This window comes from Phalacrocorax carbo, chromosome 3 (assembly GCF_963921805.1).
Source record: "Phalacrocorax carbo chromosome 3, bPhaCar2.1, whole genome shotgun sequence".
Classification (NCBI taxonomy): Eukaryota; Metazoa; Chordata; class Aves; order Suliformes; family Phalacrocoracidae; genus Phalacrocorax; species Phalacrocorax carbo.
This window is the reverse complement of record NC_087515.1, coordinates 6,664,883-6,686,930: the sequence shown is the minus strand read 5'-3', so window position 1 is coordinate 6,686,930 and position 22,048 is coordinate 6,664,883. Positions and strand designations below refer to the sequence as shown.

General features: G+C 36.4%; 1 protein-coding gene across 4 annotated transcripts in view; it reads left to right on the top strand.

Moving 5' to 3' along the window:
- Positions 1 to 22,048, top strand: part of ARID4B (AT-rich interaction domain 4B) — a 91,757-nt gene that overhangs the window by 30,540 nt on the left and 39,169 nt on the right. For all 4 annotated transcript variants that reach the window (XM_064445725.1, XM_064445722.1, XM_064445723.1 and 1 more), the window contains exons 3-11: positions 611 to 721; positions 5,519 to 5,584; positions 6,184 to 6,274; positions 10,625 to 10,704; positions 12,991 to 13,082; positions 15,318 to 15,456; positions 19,153 to 19,232; positions 20,634 to 20,707; positions 21,253 to 21,398. In XM_064445725.1, coding sequence (XP_064301795.1) covers positions 611 to 721; positions 5,519 to 5,584; positions 6,184 to 6,274; positions 10,625 to 10,704; positions 12,991 to 13,082; positions 15,318 to 15,456; positions 19,153 to 19,232; positions 20,634 to 20,707; positions 21,253 to 21,398 — 879 coding nt within the window. The remainder of the gene's footprint in view (positions 1 to 610; positions 722 to 5,518; positions 5,585 to 6,183; positions 6,275 to 10,624; positions 10,705 to 12,990; positions 13,083 to 15,317; positions 15,457 to 19,152; positions 19,233 to 20,633; positions 20,708 to 21,252; positions 21,399 to 22,048) is intronic.

The following is a 22,048-nucleotide window of genomic DNA, read 5'->3' as shown; positions in this document are numbered from 1 at the left end:
TCCTTCTATTACTTGTTTCCTTGTTTGGGTGTAACCTGTTCTGTGGCTTGTTACAGAACCTTCTCTTTTGCCTGGGCCCTTCACCATCGTTGTGTGTTTATCCTACAGTTATTCTCCTACTGTAATCTGTCCCTCGGCTTGCTCTCCTGGTGAGCGCCCACCTGTATAATTTACTTTATTCAAAAGTGAAAAAGCAAAGTCTCTTGTTCTACTGACTAATGAAAAATGAACCTCAGTTATTTGAGAGAACTAAACACCAGTGTATTCATGAGACTCAGATCCTGAGGCAGTTGAAGGAGAAAAGAACACTTGGCTGGCCTTAACCATTGCAGCAGAACTGGTTGTCTGCTGTGTCTTCAGATGGTGCAGAGGTTGGAGGCTTATGTGGTGCTTGTTGCAGACAACTGTGGTATCAGTTTATTATATTTATAGTAGTCATTGTATGAGTTTAGTGTTGTATTCAGTGTTTCTACTGCTGTGATATACATATGCTGTCAAGTTTTATTGGGCTGTTTTGTAATGCTCTGTCCACAAAAACTAGCAAGAACCTTGACAGCTATATTGCCAGTGGCCAGTAATTAAAAACCAGTTGTTTTTCTTTCTGTTCCAGGCCATTGATGAGCCTCCCTATCTCACAGTGGGCACTGATGTGAGTGCAAAGTACAGAGGAGCCTTCTGTGAAGCCAAGATCAAGACAGCAAAAAGACTTGTCAAAGTCAAGGTATGTGGTTTTCCTGAATACTTTTTTTGGGGAAAAAAAAGTCACAATGTTCAGAATAGCACAATGTGAAACTTCTTTATAGTCTCAAGACAGCTAAGAGGCTGTCCTTTCCTTGGAGGCTGGCAGTGCAGTCTTTGAAATAACAGTAAGCTTATTTTTGTTGGCAGGGGAGGGGCTCCCACCACCCCCTATGCAATTAAATATGCCCTGTCTCTTTCACTGCTTTGTCATCTGCTTGCATCTAGTATTTGTGGCCTTCAATGCCATAGGCTGACCTTAAAGTAATTGATCAAGATAAAACAAATGTAAGCTCATGTATGGGAGAATGTTATGAGAAAATAGCTAAAACTCCTTAAAGTAGGTTTAATACGATTTCTTTTACTTCAGGAGAACAGGTCACTGCCATTTAGCAGTAGCAACTAGGTAATGGTTCAGGAACAAGATGAAACCCTGCTGTCTTCTAACAAAGACTTGGCATATTGAGTTCTACAGAATAGCAAGCAGGGGATCTCACCTAATCTTTATGATGACTAGTTAATGACTGAATGAATCAATATAAGCCACATGCAGTACAAATAAAAATTGTGGAGAGGGAATACGAGAGATACATTTTAACATCCCTTGGAAATTTAAAGTACCATTTCTAGAAATAAAGAGAACAATGTTTGGGCTTGTTTTTATTTTATAGTAAGTCTACACTGCAAAATAGCCTTATATTTCTGTTTGGATAATGTTGCCCTAAAAGCTTCTAATCTGAGAGCAGATACTATTTTTCTGCTCTACCTCTTAACCTCATACAGAAACATAACAGCAAGGATCAAAAGCACTTACAAAAAATAAATTAGATTGTTGCTCTGCAACAGAGTTATAGTGGCAGAATGTTTTTCTTATATCTACTGAAATTTAAGTGATAACGTGTGGATTGTGAGTGGCGATAACGTGTTAGAGAAGAGCCTCTGTAATACTGTCATGCACTGCTTGAATCTGCCCTCATGCTGTGGCCAATGTTTGCCTATAGCATGTATGAGGGAGGGAGCAGTCTATCGCCAAAGCCACTGGGGGGATGGACTAGTGTCACTTATTTGATAATAATGGTAATTGTAATGAGAAGATGCTAGTCTTAAATCTGACATCTTTAAAAAGCCTTTAGAGCAAATTAGTGGTCTTTTAATTTCATTAGTCATAACTCTTAATAGCATCAGCTGGTCTATGCTTTACAGCACCATTGAGTTTAAGTGACTAAGTATTGGTATTTCCGCTGCTAAATATCAGTATTTAAGTACAGGAATTGTGTTGTGCCTAGATCAGTGAAATCTTAATTCCTTTCAGCTCTTCAGAGGGCTTTCAGCATACCTTCTTAGATGGCCACTTGTACATAAGGTTGTTTTTCATTGGTAAATATTTTGAGTTTATTACTTGCAGTTTGGCACTGCAGTGTTTTGCAGAAAGGTCTCGAAGTGGAATAGAATTTTTGCTGCAAGTTGTCTGGGGAGGCTGTGCCTAAAGCCCTGTGGATTCAAGTTTGTGTGTGTATATGTGTGTCTTCGTTGTTACTGTATAGCTGAGGGCAGTTAAGCCCCAGTACTGTTGTTCTGTAGAGTAATGCAATCTCTGGCTGAGGTTTTTTTTGTGTGTGTGTGTGCATGAGTGCAGTAACATGTATCAGTTTGCATTGTCTTTCCTCCACCCAGGAACATATATTTCTTAAACTTAACAGTGATGCCTTGATTTTCACTAAAAACCTTCTCAGCTCTTCCTGGCACATGCAGACTTTCCACAGTATTGGCTCTTACCAAGATTCTTATTATCAGGTATACTTTATCTGGAATTTTGGTGGTCTATCTGCTGCATTTATTTTCCACTTGTTTAACAGTTTCTTCTGGTTGTAATGTATTTTACACCCTCGTCTCCTAGAACTACCAGAGGAAAAGGAAAATAGATTAACTTCATAACAACATTTTTATTTTGAAGATTTCGTTTAAGCTTTATACCTAGATGCTCTCTTGAGAAAGGAGGATGGCAACAAAATTTTTTCAATATGGAGTATGTCATCTTCAGGCAGGTAGAATACATTTAATCACATCTCCTTTTACCTTTCTTCTTCAGTTGAATTCTGCTATGTAGAATATTTTGAGGGATACTGTCAAAATAACTTCTCCATTGCAAGTGCTATGTATTTATCATTTCAGTATCAATAGGTTCTGTCCTCCACAGTTCAGCAGTCTTTGGCAGGTTCTGTACATGGTACAGAATTTTACATTAACAATGTAACTGCATTACACTATGTCATGGAAAGCAGTAAAACTTAAGATTTGCTTGGAGTTGTGACAAGTGTTGAAGGCAGTACAAGCTTGACTGAAGGACAAGACTTTCAGTGTTAGAAGAGTGGTAGGCCACTTCATAGATCTGTTACAGCTTTTCTTAGAGAGCTATTTAAGCCAGTTTATTTTGACAGTGTCCCCTAAAACAATTAGCACCCACTGGTATTTGGGCACCCTCCACAGAAGTTTCAGAAGAAACTGTTTTCTGTGTAGGTCTTCATTAAACAGAAACTAGTGCAGCATCTGCTGAGTAGAGCCTACCAGGACTGTCTTTTCAGGATGGTGAAGAAAAGGGAAATTCAGACTGAATCTAAACAGGTTGATGATGTCCTGAATGTCTCAATCTTTTGCCTGAGACAGAAAGGATCCACACTGACAAATACTATGGGAATTCAAACCCACACTAACAAATACTGACATCACTTTTCTGAGCTTCAAGAAAGGCCAGTGGTGTCACACTTAGTTTGGAATGTGAATATTTCTGTTACTAACCAGTATTTTTTTGGGTAGGTAGGAATACCTCAAGAAGCAAAAACTGTTGGTATCAAAAAATCTTCTCAGAGAGAGTCAAAGCCCCAAGGCATCTTTAAAAAGAAAAACCGTTCTGGAATACACAATAGCAATTTGCTTTGTTTACCTTTCATCTTAGTACATTGTGGCTGGCTCGTGGTTTTGGAGAGAGTGCCTTTTCGCTGTAAAATACATTTAAGATAATTACAGAAAGTAATTAAAAACAGATGTCTCTAAATCAGTATTGATATAGTGGATATTTCATATGAGCCAATAGTGACCACAGGTTTCAGATCACTTTGCATCTGAACTGAACTTTTGATTTCTAGGTAAACCCCCCAAAAGAGAGGAATAAATACCTGTATCTGTCAGGCTGAAGTCCAGAAGAGTGGTCTTTCTTTGCTAATCACTTCCTAGCCTGAATCCTTTGTCTGGCTTTCAGGTTACAAAATATGATTTTGTCTGTCTGGTGGACAGAAAGTATTTGCCATTAGTAGGTGAGGTGATGCAGCTCGAAAAGGAGCATACTCTCACAGCAATATGTATTTCCGTGGTTCTGACAGAAAATGGACAAGATGACTGTTTCATGAAGTAGCACCTGGAAGGCAGTAAAGCATTTTAGTGTATTTGTTTTCTTGCCAGCCAGCCAAGGTAGGCTTTCCTTAGTCCTGGTTGTAGGCGTTACCCTCAGCTGTTCACTCCTTTCAACCTTTGCAGAACTCTTTAAATTCTCCTCCTGAGGAGGTTAAGTAGAAGAATTTGTGTTAGAGAATGCTGTTGTTCTGCAAGAAATTTTGCTATTGCTGTGTGCTGCAGAGAAGCTCTCAACAATATTGAGAGCATAACCTTGGGTACAGTTGTGAACCAAGTCCTCAGATTTAATAGAGGATTGCTGTAGTTGAGAGTTACTGTTACATGGCTGAATATCTTGTTACATTCTTACTTATTGTGAACACTAAATAAACCACTTACACCAGGCAAGTGTGTTCTGGTGAACATTAGAACATCATTTGTGTGTGTTAATAAAATGTACATATGTACATAAAATGTAATGACAGAATTTTCTCAGTTTCCCTGAATTTTAAAACCAGAGTGGAATTAAAACTTCAGGTGTAACTGCTGGGAGGATCACTGTGACTTCCAGTGTGACCAGGTTAATTTTGAGTGAAATGAATGGTGGATATATGTAGCGTCTGATACTGATAACTTAATCATAAGTTTGAGTTTCCAGACCATGTTTTTTCTGTGGACAGCATGTGTAGGATTAAAGACATAGCCAATGACGTGTGAAAGTATCTTGGAAATACTTACAGGGTTTACTTATTCTGGTTTTGAAAGACAGAAGAGTTAGCTATCTCTACATTTACTTCCAGTTAACTAGAAGCATGTAGGTTAGGCTGACAGTAAGTGAAAGGCTATTTGGGTTGTTCACTTTGCTTAGTTGACAGCAGCGTCCTTTATTTTTTGTGTGTGAATCTTTCAACTGTGAGCAAGGGAAATGAACTTTAATCAGCAAAAGCAAAATCCCCCATGATATGGGGTGAGATACAGGTGCTAAAACTGTTTGATTTCAGAGCATTGAAATATAAATGTTTCTTGAAAAATGTTTAAGCTCAGAACTCATGAAGTGTCTCCTTTCTTGGTGTGTTACTAGAAGAGTACAGTTCAAATCATTAAGAGAACAGAGATCGTTTGGGGCCATTAAACATTGTTGGTAAACTTGTTTGTCACTTCCTTTAGATGTAATGGTTCTATTGTGAAAGATTAAAAAATACTTTAGAAGTTTTGGTGACCAAGAAATTATCTCTTCATTTTTCTAAAATATATGAATGAAGCACAGTTTTCAGCAAGCAGAATTATTATGGTGGCTGACTGTAAAATGGGACTAAGAAGGGCTATTGACATCTGCATGTGCTTCTGCTGCTCAATTGTATCAAGTGATTGTCAGTTGAATTATATTTTTTAGGTAACTTTTAGACATGATTCTTCAACAGTGGAAGTGCAAGATGACCACATAAAAGGTCCCTTAAAGGTAATAAATTTGTTTACTATTTCGCTAATGCTTTGAAAAGCATTCTTTTTCAGTATTGACATAAATGTGTGTATGCAGTATGGGGTGAAGGTAAAAGGTTCAATTTATTACGCAGGCCACGTGGGATCATGAGGCATATAAGGTAATGCTGCAAAGCTAGAGTTAGTATACTCTTCATTTTAACGTCTTCCTTTGTAGTTAAAAGGGATACAGCATACAGGCTGATGCAAGCCTCTTTGTTCTTTTTGGCCTTAAAGCTAAGAAGTTTGGCTGGCTCTGATTTTTAGTCACTGTTGCTTTGGAAAACTCAGCTGGAGGATTTGATGGGCAAGCTCTTACACAAGAGAATGACATCACTCAAACTGGTTCTTGTTCCCCACCTGCTGGCAGGAAATAATCAGCTCAGTTAGTTGGTTTATTTTAGAGGAATGAACGACAGAAGTTTTGAGGGATACAAATATATTCAAGGAAACTGGAAGAGTGTGGTATATTTAACATAGAAATAGGTTAGAAATTAACTATGTTTGCTAAATACAAAAGTATTAACTTCATTGCCTGTTCTAGAAGCTCTCCAGTGCTAAGTGGCTTTTGTATTTTAGGTAGGAACTGTTGTGGAAGTGAAGAATCCGGATGGAACTTACCAGGAAGCAGTTATCAACAAATTAACAGATGCAAGTTGGTACACTGTAGGTAAGAGAAATAGTTATGTATTTGAATAAAACTCATGACTTAAAAATAGTGACCAGGACACGTCTTAAGCATGGTGAGAGAGATTTTTTGGAGATGCTTAGGTATTCAAAGTTTATATAAAAGCCCCCCAAACCCCAAAGTTCTTCATTTGGCTTTCTATAAAAAATTGTACCCATCACAATGTGAAACTGGGACCCAATAAAGATCTAGTTAATTGCTCTATAATTAGTAACTGCTGCTTAGATATTTAATACACTTTTGTTAAATATTCTGAAGCAAAGTATGCTGTTATACTTCCTTAAAAAATGCTTTTAAAAACACAGGTTGCCATAATTATTTTTCCCCACTCTCACACTTAGCTGCTATAAAAACCAAGATGGATTGTTTTTGTAAACAATCTTTTCCTGTTTGTTTTTCCTTATTTTCTAATGTAACGTTTCAGACTTTTTATGATGCATCCATATGCCTGCAAGCAAATACAACTTCTCCCCCCCACCCCACCCTTTAAATACTTTTAAAGGCTTTATGTACATGGGTTTACTCTTTGGTGCTATGTACCAGTAGAATAATCTGTCTTGGGGAAAACTGGTCAACTGCAGAATGATAATGTATTCTGTCTGTGTGCTGGTAGTCTTAAGGGAAATTTATTGGTTCTTGAGAAGCTACGTATTCCTCTCCTTGGCAGGTAACTGGGACATGGGAAGATGAAGACCAGGTCTTGAAAGAACCCTTGCAAGACTTAGCTGTTTTGAGATTTTAAGGGTGGTTATTCATGAAGTGATGTTGAAAAACTAGGGAAAGACTAGCTTTCCCTAGTCATAGTCCTTTTACAAAGGAATAGAGCTGTAAGCTTAGATAAGACCTTCCAGATAAGCGTTGCAGAAATTTTATCTATTTTCTTGTTGGAGAAGCATCAAAGCATGAGTAAAGGAGAGACCAGTTTAGGATGGGGTGAAACATAAGGTATGAAGACAAGAATTAACGTTATAGATAGTGTTTCATAATTAATATAGAAGTGTCTCAGATATGAGAGCTTCTAAGAAAAAAAAGTGTTAGTGTGGTGTTAGAACTATGCTGCATGTACATGTTTATGCTTCTGAGAAAGCGTGAGGTTAGCAGTTCAGCAGGAAGAGTAAGATAGGAGTCCATGCAAAATAAATTTTGAAGGTGTCATGGAATTGCAGTAGCTAAATCCAAGTAGATGTCTGTCAAAAATCCTGAACTTGAGAAATAGGAAGAGGAGACCCAAGAGTTGAAACTGAAAACCATATTTTGTAAATAAAAGTAGACAAAAGCATGTTGACCTTGCAGAATCAGTAAAAGTAGCACATCTGCTGCCTGTGTAATGCACTTTGAGAAGTGACTCTGGCAATGGATGATTAGAGTAATCTTTGTCAGGAGGGTGAGTGGAATGAGGCTGAAATCATCTTTACAGACAATGATGACTTTTCAGATCTGGGTGAAAGCTCTACTTCAAGAAATAGTTGCCATTTACTGCTATTTTCAGAATTGGCACACATCTTAACCAGCAGAGTTCTCTCTTGTTGTCCTAGCACTTGTCGACTTGCTGAGAATTATCTAATTACTTGCATTTTTAGTAATTGTATTCCCAAAATCATTATGATTTGGTCAAAAAAATTGTGAAGGGACTGGTAGATCTGAAGCAGTAACTTCCCAGAAGTTGTTTCTTAAGACTGTTTAGGCCACTGCAGCAGTAGCTTGTAGAATTTAGAGGAATAACCATTTTGGGGCTGCTTTGAGAACTCTTTTTAACACTAAAGTATGGGCAAGGTTGCTTTAAAAGCATCCCTCTCTGTCTTATATTCATAAGATGTTGTCTGAATAGAAATTGTACATCAGTTTGTTTATATGTCTTTTTTTTAGTGCTACTACTTGCCCACCAAAGGAAGATAGGAACTAAATTAAATTTCAGAAAAACCCAACTGGTATAGCCTTTTAAAATTAGTATAGCACAGTTACATATATGCATGAGGTGTCCTTAGTTTATTTGCTACCTTATAAAAATTCCCCAAAAAGCTCAAATTATTCCAATCCTGGTAACTAGATACTATTTGGTCATTCATATATATGTGTCTTTAGAAAGTTCAAGTGATATTCTTAACATTTAACTGTGTTTACCATGAGGAAAAAAAAAATCACAGGATTGTTTGCTTTACTAAAAATGCAGAATTACGCATCTTCAAAAGTAGTCTTATCCCCTTCCGCGTGTTCTTTTGTCATTACATTGCTTTTTCTCAGAATTCAAAGTGGGTTTATTTGCATTAAGTTGCCTTTAAGTTGCCTCTTTTTTTTTTCCTTTTCTTTGCAGTTTCAGAATAGGTGTGTTAAATGCATTACACTCCAGTATGTCTGCTCAGTAGATTGTTTTGAGGATGTTCCATTAGATTAGAATGTCGTGCGCATAACAGCCATATGTGCTATGCTGGCCACACAAGTGTTTCAGGGGGGTGAAGCTTTTCCTTTGAGTGTGCTCATTTTATGGAACAAGATTAAGAATCCCACTGGCAGGGAAGAGGCCACGAGCAGATTACCACATAGGATACATAATGTGGCTACCTACGTAGCTCTGAATAGGTTTACCTCTGTTGTAGTCAGCTTATCCCTTGAAGTGGATAGATTTTTAATCTGTCATTATGTAAGGAGACTGTTATGTTAATTAACACAAACTGAATTAGGAACATGCTGCCTTCTATTTCAGTTAACCAAGGGGGAGCGTAATTATGTGTTGACCATTTGAGATGCAGCTCCATATCTACACGTTTTCTTGTGCAGTTCTTGTCCTTGACACTTTTCAACAAATTCTGAAATGACAGATGCGTGTCTATAACTGTTACTTTATCATTAAACAGTACTGAACAATTACTGTAGTATAAAACACTGACTGGGGAATGGTAGTCACAAGGGGAAGTTTGTTCATCAAAAGTACTGAATTTTATATAGTTTGTTCATCAAAAGTACTGAATTTTATATAGGGATGAAAAATTCTCAGAACAAGGTAAAAGTTACTTTCATATCAAATAAATACTAGTCAAGAATTTTGATGTACCTTGTTGCTTTTTGTATATTTTTATTAAAATTAGTAAATGTCAAAAATAGAGTATAGTGCCCGCTATTTAAAAGCCAGACGTGGCAGAAAATTAATCTCTCTAATCTTGCCAGGCATCTTTTGCTGGTTGACAGCCATTCTCCTAACGTCGTTTTGACTCGTTTTTTCGAAGTCTTTACGTATTTGCATTTTTCCACCATGATTGAATTCTAATGAGACTGACAGAGTCAGGCTCAGCAGTTGATGGACAGAAGAGAAAATTTGAATGAAGGTGAAAGAGATGTTAAGAAATTCCTGAAACTTTTAACTTTCAGTGTAATATCTTTCATCTGATCTTGGGGTGGGTTTTGTGCCCACAAAAGTCTCGAAGGTCAGTGCAGTGTCAGGACAAGAATATAATCGTTACCACTGTTGGGGAGGGGAGAGGAAGGCAGTTCTTGTCTCACTGAATTGTATAAGCATAGCCCAAGGGTTGAAACTTGTCACCAAGTTTTCTTCTGTTAAGTACCTGTAGAAGACTTGACAAAAGCTTACTTTTTACATGACCAGTTTATCAGCTTCTGAAGACCCCACCATTAACGTGTGCAGTGCATTTCAGGATTCAAAAGGATGAACTATGTAGCTGAAGTCAACTGTATTAATGGACTTGTTCTCCAGTTGGTGTTGTGATAGCAGGGGTGGTAGAAAGTCTAGAAACCAGCAGTTCTGTCACTACAGCTGGTTTTGATGATGCACTGCACTTTGATTGTCATCTTCCTTAGGCTGATATCACTGTTGTTTTTAGCAGAGCTGAATGAAGTCATTAAAGAAAGATATTGAACTTCCATATAACACTAAACTGTAACTTTTTTCTTCAAAATATCAGTTTATGTTTCTCCATAATAAGCATAGCTCCATTTGAATATTGTAGGAGTTATGGTTATATAATAAAGTTGTGTAAAAATTGAAAATGTTTGAATAATAGTTTTTTGAACCTAGCTTGCGTTGATTTTTAATTTGTGTCCTCATCTGTCTATTGCCTGCTCAACTACTTATTACTTAAGTTTCCATTTAACATATGCAATCGTGGAGTAGCTACGGTGAGACAGCAGCTTAATGTATTTGATCGATCTGTGCAAATCCTTTACTGGGTATGCAGCGGTATTCAGGTACAGCTTTGTTTTAAGGACAGGAACAAACATACATCTCTTTCTGAAACCTAAATCAAGCACTTACTGATATCCTGATATAAAAAAAATAATCTGTTTCTTTTTTCCCTTGCCTCACTTCTTACCTGGTGACAGTATTTGATGATGGTGATGAGAAGACTCTTAGACGCTCTTCCCTGTGTTTAAAAGGAGAAAGACATTTTGCTGAAAGCGAGGTAATTGAAAAATTTTTATTTAAAAAAAAATGTAAAAGTGATATTTTTAGTACCCCTGTCTTCAGTATGTTATGTACATCCATGCTGCTAAAAATGGGGATTATGTAAAATACAGTCTACAGTCTGGCTTATTCTTCTTTAAATCAAGAAAAACAATTTTGTAAGTTAAGAAATAAAATCAGCATTTCATAATTTTCATTTTTGTATTATTAATGGTTCACAGATTGTAGATCACACAAAAAACAGCGATCACACAATGGCTTTGCTTTATATTAAAAAAATTATCTGTAAGTATTCATTAGAAAAAATAAAAACATGGTAAATGAAAGAATCAATGTACATCGTTGGACATAATTGAGTTATGTTGGATTTTAGGTAGATGATCAAGTACAATTTGTAATAGCTCAAACTTGAAAGTTCAGTACTTTTAAAAGGCAAATTATAAATTGCTATTACCTATTAATTTGAAGACATCGGTATTTTTAAGGTGGGTCATGTCAAAGGTGGTTTGCATATTAAAGTATACAGACGTCTGTAGCAACTTTTAAATAATTGGAACTTTGGAATGAGGGTTGTTCCTTATTATGTAGACAAGCTGGACTGATGGGGAGATTTATGTAAACTCATTAGTTTATTGGAAAGCTACTGAAGGCGGGGATTTTGCTCCACATAAATATGCTTTATTGTAGTCAGCTGAGCTTGTTGCCTGCTTACTGCATTCTTGTGAAGGTTCAGATACCTTCTAGAATCCTAAGTCAGGATTAAAGGCATCTAGAGAAGAGGGCCTTAATTAGATGCCTAAATTTGGATTCAGATATAAATGCCATAATTTTAAAGATTGTGTTGTTTCTTCAATTAACTCTTTGTTATTAATGATTAGCACTCCTGAAAACTAGATTAATTCTGTTCCATAAATACTATTTTAATAGGTTTCAGGAGTATTACCTTGTAGTAAGCAGGTTGAAAATTTTAGTCTATATATATTTCTTTGCATCCTGTTTGGCTGAACAAGAGTAACTTCAGATTATTTTGTCAAATTCAAAGAAACTTTACATTCCAGGTGACTCCTACTGTTTATTTTATCATCATCTGTATCTTAGCTTTTGATGTCTTGCCAGAAGTCACCAATAGACAATTCATTGTCACCAGCCCTCAATGAAACACATGTTGTGCATTTCTGATAATTACCTCATGATTGCATAGCTATTCAGGGAAAAGTGCATCACCACTTTCTTTTGTAATTAGACCAGTGCCACATTGTCTTGTGTCATGTTGCTTTAGCTTTGTGTGTGACTTCCCAAGCGTGTGGGATCTTTTAGGGTGTCTGTCACACTCAGAAGTGATCATGCATTTACCTCAAGATTTGAAAAGGCAGTTTTATTGTCTCTCTGTCCCGTAGTCTCTGACACAGAATACTTTTGAGATTCCTGCTGGTGTTTCATGTTTAAAAAGTCATATATGACTCAGAAGTGTAATTCAGAGGACCATGTTTGCTTTGGAAGGCTTTATGCTGTCTTTCAAAGAACAAGTGCCTATATAAAAAAGCCTCTGTACCAGGAACCTTTAAATCATTTAAACAGGTAACAGCAGCCACAAAAAGAAGATACTGCGTTTCCATAAATCCTTCTGTTGATGTCTTAGCATTCTCCCTGAATGGAGAAAGTTCTTTCTTTTGCTCCCTCTCTTTTTGTTTTGATGCTGATACTGTGTCAAGTAGCACCCTCTCAATTATCAATAGAGCAACCTCTTCAATATTGTTTCAGAATCTTCCTCTCCTATATCAGATTATGAATTGCTAACAAAAATACCATTAACTTATGTTTGCTGCTACTGAGTTATCTTGCAGTTTCATTTCATAGAGCACCTTTGTTTACTTATAAGTAGATGACTGGGTGTTTAGTCTGGTGATAGGACAGTCAGACTCTGCTGAAATTCATCGTGTAGAGATGGGCTTTCCCACGTCAGCAGAATACCTGATACTTAATTCTCTGTGTTTCAATGGTCCAAAGGCAGGATTTCTGGGAAGAATTGTCTATCTGTGTTGGACAAAAGTTAATTATTCAGAGGTGGGGAGAAAGTGCTGGAAAAAAATCCAAAACAAAACATATTACTTTTAAAAATTAAAGCAGTGATGCCTCGGCTGTACTTCTGTATTTCTTTTGTAATAAGACAGTCTCTCTATTGACAAACATTACTTTAACCAGATTATACAAATTTACGGTTTGGAGAATAACGCATGCTCTGTTTTGTATAAGTGTATGTATATATATTTTTCCATTTCAACAGACATTAGATCAGCTTCCACTCACAAATCCTGAACACTTTGGGACTCCTGTTATAGGAAAGAAAACAAACAGAGGACGGAGATCCAATCATATGTAAGTTTAGCGTCTTTATATCTATGCCATCTGTATGTGATTCTGAAGCTTTCACTGAGTGTGGAGTTTTATTAGTGTATGTTCAGGCTTCTCTTACTCAGAAAAACAGGAAGCTATGTGAAAAGTGTTGCTTAGCACTCAGACTGAAATTCAGTTTGATGTGTGTTGTTGCATGAAAGAACTAAAACAAGTCTTCACGTAACCAGTATTGGAAATAGTACTGTATAGGGGCAGGAGGTTTTTTCTTGTTTTTGTTATTTAAGTAAAAAAAGAAAGAGGAAGTGGAAATGTGTTTTTAAGCTATATTCAGAAGTAGAATTTTAGTATTATAAATGTGTTGGACTCAAACTAAAACCATTACAATGCAGTCTTTGTCCAGCTGATACGAAGTCTTTGTAGAAGGTATTACAATCCTCATGTAGACCTTTGGTTTCTCATTACAAGGTCTCTGAAGTGCTTTTTGAAATAGGTGAACAGAATAATGTTTTGCAGCAAAGCTTAATCATAGAAAAACAAAGTTCAAGAGTAGTGACTTGATTTCCTACGTGCCAGAATTCTTGGTAGATGTGATCTTGAAAAAAGTGTTAGATACTCCACTGACTTTTTCTTTGTTGTTTGTGGGTGGCTTGGGTTTTTTTTGGGCGGGGGGGGCTGTTTGGGGTTTTTTTTGTTTTGTTTTTAAAGTTTTGTGGTGGTAGTGGCGGCTGTGGGAACGGAGTTTTCATGCTTGGATTACCCTTTCATGCTCTTTTTGATAGCTTGAAATAAATATGTCCCTGTAAATATAGAGGTACTATAAATTAACTCAATTATTGATTTACTTATCTGTGATGTATTAAAGGAAAAAGCTGGGAAATACCACAGAGAATGTGATTGCAGCATCCTTTGTGTCTGTGACTGGGTTGTTTTCTCTGTTTCCCTAAATGTACAGGGCATTATTATGGCAGAAACAACACACTCATCTTTATCTTGTGATTAATACCAACTGAACTGAGTAAAAAGACAAATTGCACAGATACTGGTATAACTGAGCTAGACTGTAGTCTGTCTAAAATAGTCCTGGCTTTCTTTCTAGTCCTTGCCTTCTTTCTTTTCCCACAAGAGATTCTCAACCCCCAGAAAGCAGCCTGAAGGACTTGAATACTGTATTTTAAAATAAATCACTATTTTTAAAAAGGATGTTGGGGAACATAAAATCAGGGTGAGGAAAATGTAATAATTCACCTCCGACTGTAAATTAGATGTCTTCTTTTAGACAAATGCTAACTGTGAGTCTTCTGTTAGTATTGAACTTTGTGCTCAGAAGTAGTCTTGTGAAAAATGGGAGATAGATTTTAAAATTCTGCTTGTTGTGCTCATTGAACATGCTGTGTATTTTCTGAGAGCTAACCTTCAAAGTGACTAGTAGAAAAAGTTACGTATCTAGAGAGAGCCAGGAGTGTTGGGGGTTTTGGGGTTGTGGTTTGGTGTGGGTTGGTGGTTGGTTTTTTTTTAAAATTGGTTGCAGGTAATTTTAGTTGAAGTAGTTTTGTACATTTAGACTCCCTATATCATTAAAACCATGTGCAACTTTGTATGGGAACAGTCAAAACAATGAGCCAGAACCCTTTTTAATCAAAACGTTTTTTCACCTTTGCCCATCTACTTATGTTCTACCACTTCATTCAATGTGAAATTGAAGCAGTCATTGAAATGCTTCACTGCACATCTTTAAAGAACTGTTTCAGGGTAAATAGACTTCTTTTTCTCTTTGCTATTCATCTTCATAGCTGATGCTTCTTCAGAGATTTGTCCTCTCTCAAAATAGCTTTTTAGCCCGTATGGCTGTTAAAGTAAAAGCATAGAGAGATTAAGAGGAAAACCAAAACAGTTAAGCTTAATGTAAGTCCAAAACTACAACTGCAACAGTATTTTTGAACAGTGCAGAATACTAGGGCAGAATACTCATTTTGAATGTCCTGAGAGTGCGTTTTTATTACTCCACATGGATGCGTGGTGGTATTTTGTTTGGTTTTTGCATGTACTACATGTTGATGGGCATTTCTGACTTAGTGATGTTTGAGTTGTTATTATAATGTCCTTATATATACTTCTATTAATTTTTATCCTAAAATATTTAACAAGCAATTCAAGTCACTATTTTTTACGCTGCTTTGACAATTAGCTTTGGACCTCCTGAAATTATAATAGACAAGTTTTGAATAGTTGAGTTTTAAGTCTTTTTCTGTTGTTTAGTCCTGAAGAAGAATCTTCATCCTCTTCCAGCGATGAAGATGAAGATGATAGGAAACAAAGTGACGAGCTGTTAGGAAAAGTTGTGTGTGTGGACTGCTTCAGTGTGGATAAAAAGAAAGCTCTATGGTTTCCAGCCTTGGTAAGAGTTTCATCTGTATTTTAATTTTGTAGTTTCATTTTCTAGGCACAGAAAAATGTGGGTTTTTTAATTTTCGAAGGATTTATCTATATATATTGTTATTAGAATTTAGTATGTTTCTTCAAATTGGACTGTATCATAATAGTCAAAGGAAATATCATATATGTAAATGTTTGTTTACAGAAAGTGATTGCCTGCATGGCTTAGTTTTTCCCAAACAGTCAGAGCTTGTTGACCTAATTCTAGCTCAGCAGTATATTTAGTTCTACTGAAGTAAAATTTCAGGGCTTTTTTCCTAGGCTATTGTATGTCATTTTTTTGAACTACCGAGTTTTATCAAGGAAGACAGTACAAAGAAGTGCAAAGAGGGGAAGTTTAGTGATTACATAGATACTATTTTTCTAGGTTCAATATAAAAACATTTGATAATAAAATCAAATGTCTTTTCTTTGTTGTTGTGGTAGGTAGTAGAGAATTGCCAGTAAATTTCCTTTAAAATAACATTGTAGTCTTTTAGTACAAAAATTTTTCTGTCTTCCTTTATGCTGTTTTGAAGACACTTTTTACAAAGAAGCTTTTAATTAAATGTCATTGTAAGTTTAAGGATTGCATATAGATTTAGTGATATACTTGGAAATTAATGTATTTCCATATGTGGTACTTTCTAGTACCATGGTTTTTAATTTTTGTTATTAATCTAAAATATTTGAATAATTTCTCCCTCACAATGAAGGCTTAAAATGTTTATCTAATTTCAGGAAGACTTGTGCCCAGCTTTAGAAAAGATGGCGTACAGCAACATTTAACTCCTCTTAGTCTGTGTAATAGCTCTCAGCTGCAACTTTCTTCTTGTCATTTCCTGTGTCGTGTAATGCAGTCCAGAGGCTTTCCAGCAGGCTTTCTTTTGGAAAAGTTGGTGGAAGAGAATGAGTCATGGAAGTCTCTTTTACAGCAAGGGAGAGGGCAGAGTATATGGCAATGATGTATCATGTTAATGACATATAGCTTTAAGAGAGGTTTTCAGTAATAGACAAGAAAATTGAGCCGTTCCTTTACTGAAAGCTGTCACGAAGATTGATGCAATATTGCCTGCCTCACAGTTGCACTCTGAGAAGTGGTCAGTTAGACTGGCTTGAGCTGTTTTATGTCACACTATTGGGTTAGTCCTTCTGGTCATGCACATGACGGATAGCAGTTTCCATGGCAGCCTCTCTGGTAGGTATTGGGCTTGCATGTGACTAATGTAGTGCTACTGAGGATAGCTGTGGGTCAGACCTTAAAGATTAACTGAGCTGTTGTTTATTCTCCCAAGGTATACTAAAGATACACACTGTTATTTCTTTGGCTTTCATTTGGAGATTGGAATAGCTCATTCTTCGTGGAAAGCTTCCTGCAATGAATGAGAAGCAGTAGGGAGATAAAGTGTGAGGGTGGAGCTTGTTAACTCCGAAATAGCTTCTCCTAGATTAACTGTTATTTTAGTAATCAGGTTTATAGCTCTGCAAATAAACACCATATTGCATTTAACCTGAAAGGTTGTGCCAAACAATAGATTTATGCCCCAAATAGCCTTTTATATTTTTTTTTAAAATCCCCTCCCTTTTACCTATGCCTCTCAATTCTTTTACCTTGTAAGCAGGTTACCTCTACTGTATCAATAACGTAATTTTATCTTATTACTGATACATTTTTCTTTAACTTTACATTATGCTCACTGTAATTATGTGAATAATGAAATGAAAATTCAGGTTGGAATTTCTGACAAATATGTATCCCAGAATTTTTTTTGTTATTAATGATATTGTGTACAGACAGGCTTTGTGTATAAGCAGAGGGCATTGTGTAAGTTTATTTTGTGAAAAGAAGTTCAGGGATTAGTTTAAACCTTTACAGCAAGTAACAGTTAAGATTAGTAGTGGAAACTGATGACTTTAGGATATCAGTCCTATAACCAGATAGCCTGTCACTTATAAATGTAAAACTGTAGAGGTCTAAATTGGATAAAAATTATTCTGAAGACTTGGTGACTGACTACATAGTTTTATTCCTGCAAGCATGTAGGTTTTTTTGGTGTTTGTTGTGGGTTGTTTTTGGGGGTGGGTTGAGAGCAATAGCTAACTGTAATTGTAAACAGGCCTGGCAGTTGCTCCTTATGTCAAAGAGTGTGATTTAGTAAGCCTTACAGCATTGCTTAGTTTTAATGTGTACTTAAAGGCTTTTGGAAGGTGCAGTAAGGAAATCTGCTTGCAGCATTTTCAGAAAATTGAGTTTACACAGGATCATCTCTCTCATCCTCCTGTGACTCCAGTGGAGTTTGTTTTGCAAGGAAATTGAGAAAACTTGATTCAGGAAAATTGAAGTGAATTTGCTTGATGTAAAGGCACTAGATGAGGTTGTGATAAGTTGCTTTCCAACCTCTGAATAGGTTTCTGACTACTAAGATCTTGATGCTTCTAGAAAACCAATACCTAAAGCTAGAAGGGCCTTTTTCAGTCTTCAGAGAGCTAGGAGATTGCATCTCTCTCTTTCAAAAGGGGGAGGATAATCACTGTCGTTTACATTGATATTAAAACACTTGCAAACTATATCTCAAACTGCATTTCAGTTAGTAAGTTGTAGTTTTGTAAAGTAATTTCTTTGGAGACTGTAGAATGCATTGAATTTGGAGACTTAGGCTGTTAAGTTTTGGGGTTTTTTTTCTTGTGAAGCATATTTAGGCTATGCTCTGATACGCAGCTGTTTCCAAATCAGGTGGAGCTTTTCACTTTTTAAAATGCTACATAGCTGGTGACCTATGTAAGGAGGAAAAAAAACTTTTGTCACGCACTATCTTTGTGTGTTTGGTGGAAAAAGTAGGACTGAAAGCAGTTGGTGTAAGAGAGGGGAGATATTTACCAGGGCTGAATTAGGGATGCAGTCACTTGCTACTCCTTGGGGTTTTGCAGCAGCCAGAACTTTCTTAACTTTCTGGAAAATATACACATTTTGAGAGAAGTGAGTGAAGGAGGGGGTTGGTTTTCTGTTCTATAACTCTGGAAATACAATATGTATATTTTATTAAATTCCTGGAGTTTTTTAATTAGCAACTTATGTAGTAGTTTAACACAACTTAGACAACATATTAAGTATTTGCTATAATTTTAAAAGTTATTTAAGTGGCAGACTTGATTAGTCTACTTCTTGAATTAAAAAACCTATCATAATACTTGTACTTAAGGCACGCTCTTCTTCTAGGTAGATAAGTTATGAAACCTCCATTATAAAATTGCATTTCATAAATCCTGTATGCCTTTGTTTTTGAAACTGTGGGTGATTGCATCCTTGCAATTTCTGTAAGTTTTTCAGAAGAGGTCTTTAACTCAGGTAGCAGCACTTGGTGGAAGCTCTGTCCTTTTAGGATGAGGAGTAGAATAAGCTGTAGTGGCATGAAAGGTACTTAACTTTTGTCGGAATGCTGTCTTACTTACATCTCTGGCAACAGCTGTCAGTTCCCTCCAGGAACCGAGCATGAACTCATGCATTCAGTAATCTCAGGAGGTCATCACTCCTGTGTTTTTGAGGGATCTCAGTTGCTCTCATCTCAGTGTCACTAAAGAGAAATGAGCCCAAAAGGTTTTTGAGAAGCATTAGTATATACTCTTACTCTCTTGTTTTTCCTTCTTCTCTCTAAACTTTCCATTTGTAATATCTTTGCAGGTCGTTTGTCCAGATTGTAGTGATGATATTGCAGTGAAAAAAGACAATATTCTCGTTCGCTCTTTCAAGGATGGCAAATTGTGAGTAGGAATGTAGAGGCTGATAACTGAATAAAAGCTATACCAGTCAAGCCAAACATAGTATGAGATGTGTTGGGTAAAGTATTAATAATATCAGTAAGCTCAGTTAAGTTTCTGCCAAGATTATTCTGATGTTCAGAAGACTGTTAACACCCTACATTGTGATGAAATTAGTCTTGAACTTTGTCATTATTAGTAATGGGGTGCATAAACCTATCTGTATTAGTTTTAACTTCATTGTTACAATGGTGGCAAACAAAGCAGTATTTTGTGACTTCAAGCATGGCCTGAGACTCTTTCCTGCTCTGGTTGGAATAGAGCACTGCTTTTCAGAGATATGGCCATAAGCTTATCCAGCTACAGAAGGGGGTGGGTGGCGGTGTGTGCATGTATGCATGTACACCACATGCACGTAGACTACATGCACACACAGAAATTATCTTTCTTTTTTGATATAGTAAGGCTATGTTTGTCTCAGTCTAGGCTACAACTGTGTATTGTTACTTTCTTTGAAAAGAGCTGTAATACTACTCAAAGCAGGAAAGAAAATAGAGAAACCTAGAAAACCAGACTGTATAATATTTGCAGTAGAAATAAGGATCTTTGTGTTCTTAAACTCATGTTCGTCAGGGAAGGGGCTTGATAGATGACAATAGAGGGTTTTTTTCTAGGTTTTAGTTTTTATTTTAAAAGTTGCAGATGATTATTCTGCTTGGTTCAATTTAACAGAATGCTTTTGCGGAAAGGATATTGAAATATTCAACAGTTTTGATTGTGGTTTAATTACTAACTAAGTCTAGGCCATCGCTTTGCCGTTAGTTATTCAGGCATCAGTGCACGTCACTGGAGAAACACAGATAAGCATGTGCACGCACAAGCACGTACCCCCCCATCCCCAAAGCAGCAGTTCAGACTTGCTTCCTTGGATATAGGCACAGTAGAAATGAAGGAGTGCTTTGTTCTTTCAATTGGGAAGTCTTTTATTTCATACTGACGATTTATACTGATGTTGTGAAAAGCCGAAATTAGGACTCAATAGTCTGATACTCATTTATGTTTTAAGCAAGGTAGGGTTTTGTTTGTGGTTGAGTAGTTAACATGAGATTTTTATTAAGTAGTATGTATTTGAGAGATTCCAGAAACTGCCTGTTAGCGGAAGAAGAATGCTTTCTTTAACATGCAGCGAATGCATATGGATGGTCTAACCAAATTTATGCAGAAGTTTTGTTTTTAATCTACTAACTAACTAACACTGTACCAGACTAACACTACAGAAATGTCAAGATATACTCGATATGCTTCTTCTGTATGTTTAGTAAGTGTTATACTCTTAGTGATAGCTCTGTATTATATTGTTAATTTAGCTTTAAAATATTTTTTAACACTTTTTAAATTATCTAGTGTTTCTGTGCCAAGAAAAGATGTTCGGGAGATTAGTGAAACTTCACCAAAGCCTGATGCTTTGCTAAAACAAGGTAAAGATAACTTTATGAGAAAACATGTATGTGTTTACTTTGTTACATAAATTAGACCAAATTTATGGTAGATTGGTTCATGTCTTAAAAAATGCTAAAATACAGGATCTTTTCCTATGGCATACTATATTGAAGGAGAACTCTTCTGAAAATCTAGAGGAAATAATGAAAAAACACCACCCCCCCAAAAAAAAAAACCAACCCAAAAAATAGAATAGAGGTTCACTCAATTAAATTTTTATATATGACCTAATACAGAAGGTCCTTATTTGTGTCTATAGACACTAACATAGTAATAATCTTAATAATAGCTCTGAATAATTTGATGTGCCAAGAATGCTAGGCCAATTTGGCTGGGTAAGACAAATAAGGATGGACAACATGGGGTGGTTGTTGAGGTTCTTTGAATTTGGGGGTGGAATTGTTAATTAGCAGTCCTTCCCTCTTTTCCCCCACCTCTCAGCCCCTTAATACTGTTTTTTGATTAAAATGTTTGGTTGAACTGATACTTCCTGCTGTGCTAACAAATGCTGGTCCTTTTACAGCTTTTGACCAAGCCCTTGAATTCCGTAAAAACAGAACTGTTCCTAGTAACTGGAAAACAGAATTGAAAGAAGACAGCTCCAGCAGTGAAGCTGAAGAAGAGGAAGAGGATGAGAAAGAAAAAGAGGACAACAGCAGTGAGGAAGAGGCAAGTCAAGTTAGTAAAGGGCATAGATACACAGCTGATAAAAATCAGCAAGACTGTAATATTAAAGTAGGTCTTTCTAACATTTGGGAACATTTAACATGTTAACATAGGCAACACTTAATTAGTTTGTACCTGTAACGTCCCGGCTATCAAGCAGCATCTCTTCTCAAACAGGACCCGTGGGCCTGCTCTCGGGACTTTGTTATTCATCTGCAGATTGTTCCAGTGCTTTACAGGACATGAAAAATTCTCACTGGTGGCCCCCAGTCCATCCGTGTGGTCCTGGTACCCATGAACCAGAACAAATAAACAAAAAAAAGCAGCTCTTACATATGTCACTGCAGCCTTCATATATAGTATTGCTCCTATCCTATATAAATTTATATTTTCACACACTCCTATAGATTTATAGATGCTTGTATATATCTCATATCTACATATATCTATGTAGATACATAAATGCTTCTATCCTATATAGGTATGCTTCTATCCTATATAGGTAGGAGTTGACATGCAAATCCTCTCTACTTCTCTTCTAAGAAGAGGAGATACTTTCCTTTATTTTTTCTTTTTTTTTTTTTCTTTAAATGGAAGAGACTGGAAAACAGCCTTCCTTTCCTTTACTAAATCTGACACTAGGTAAAAGAGTT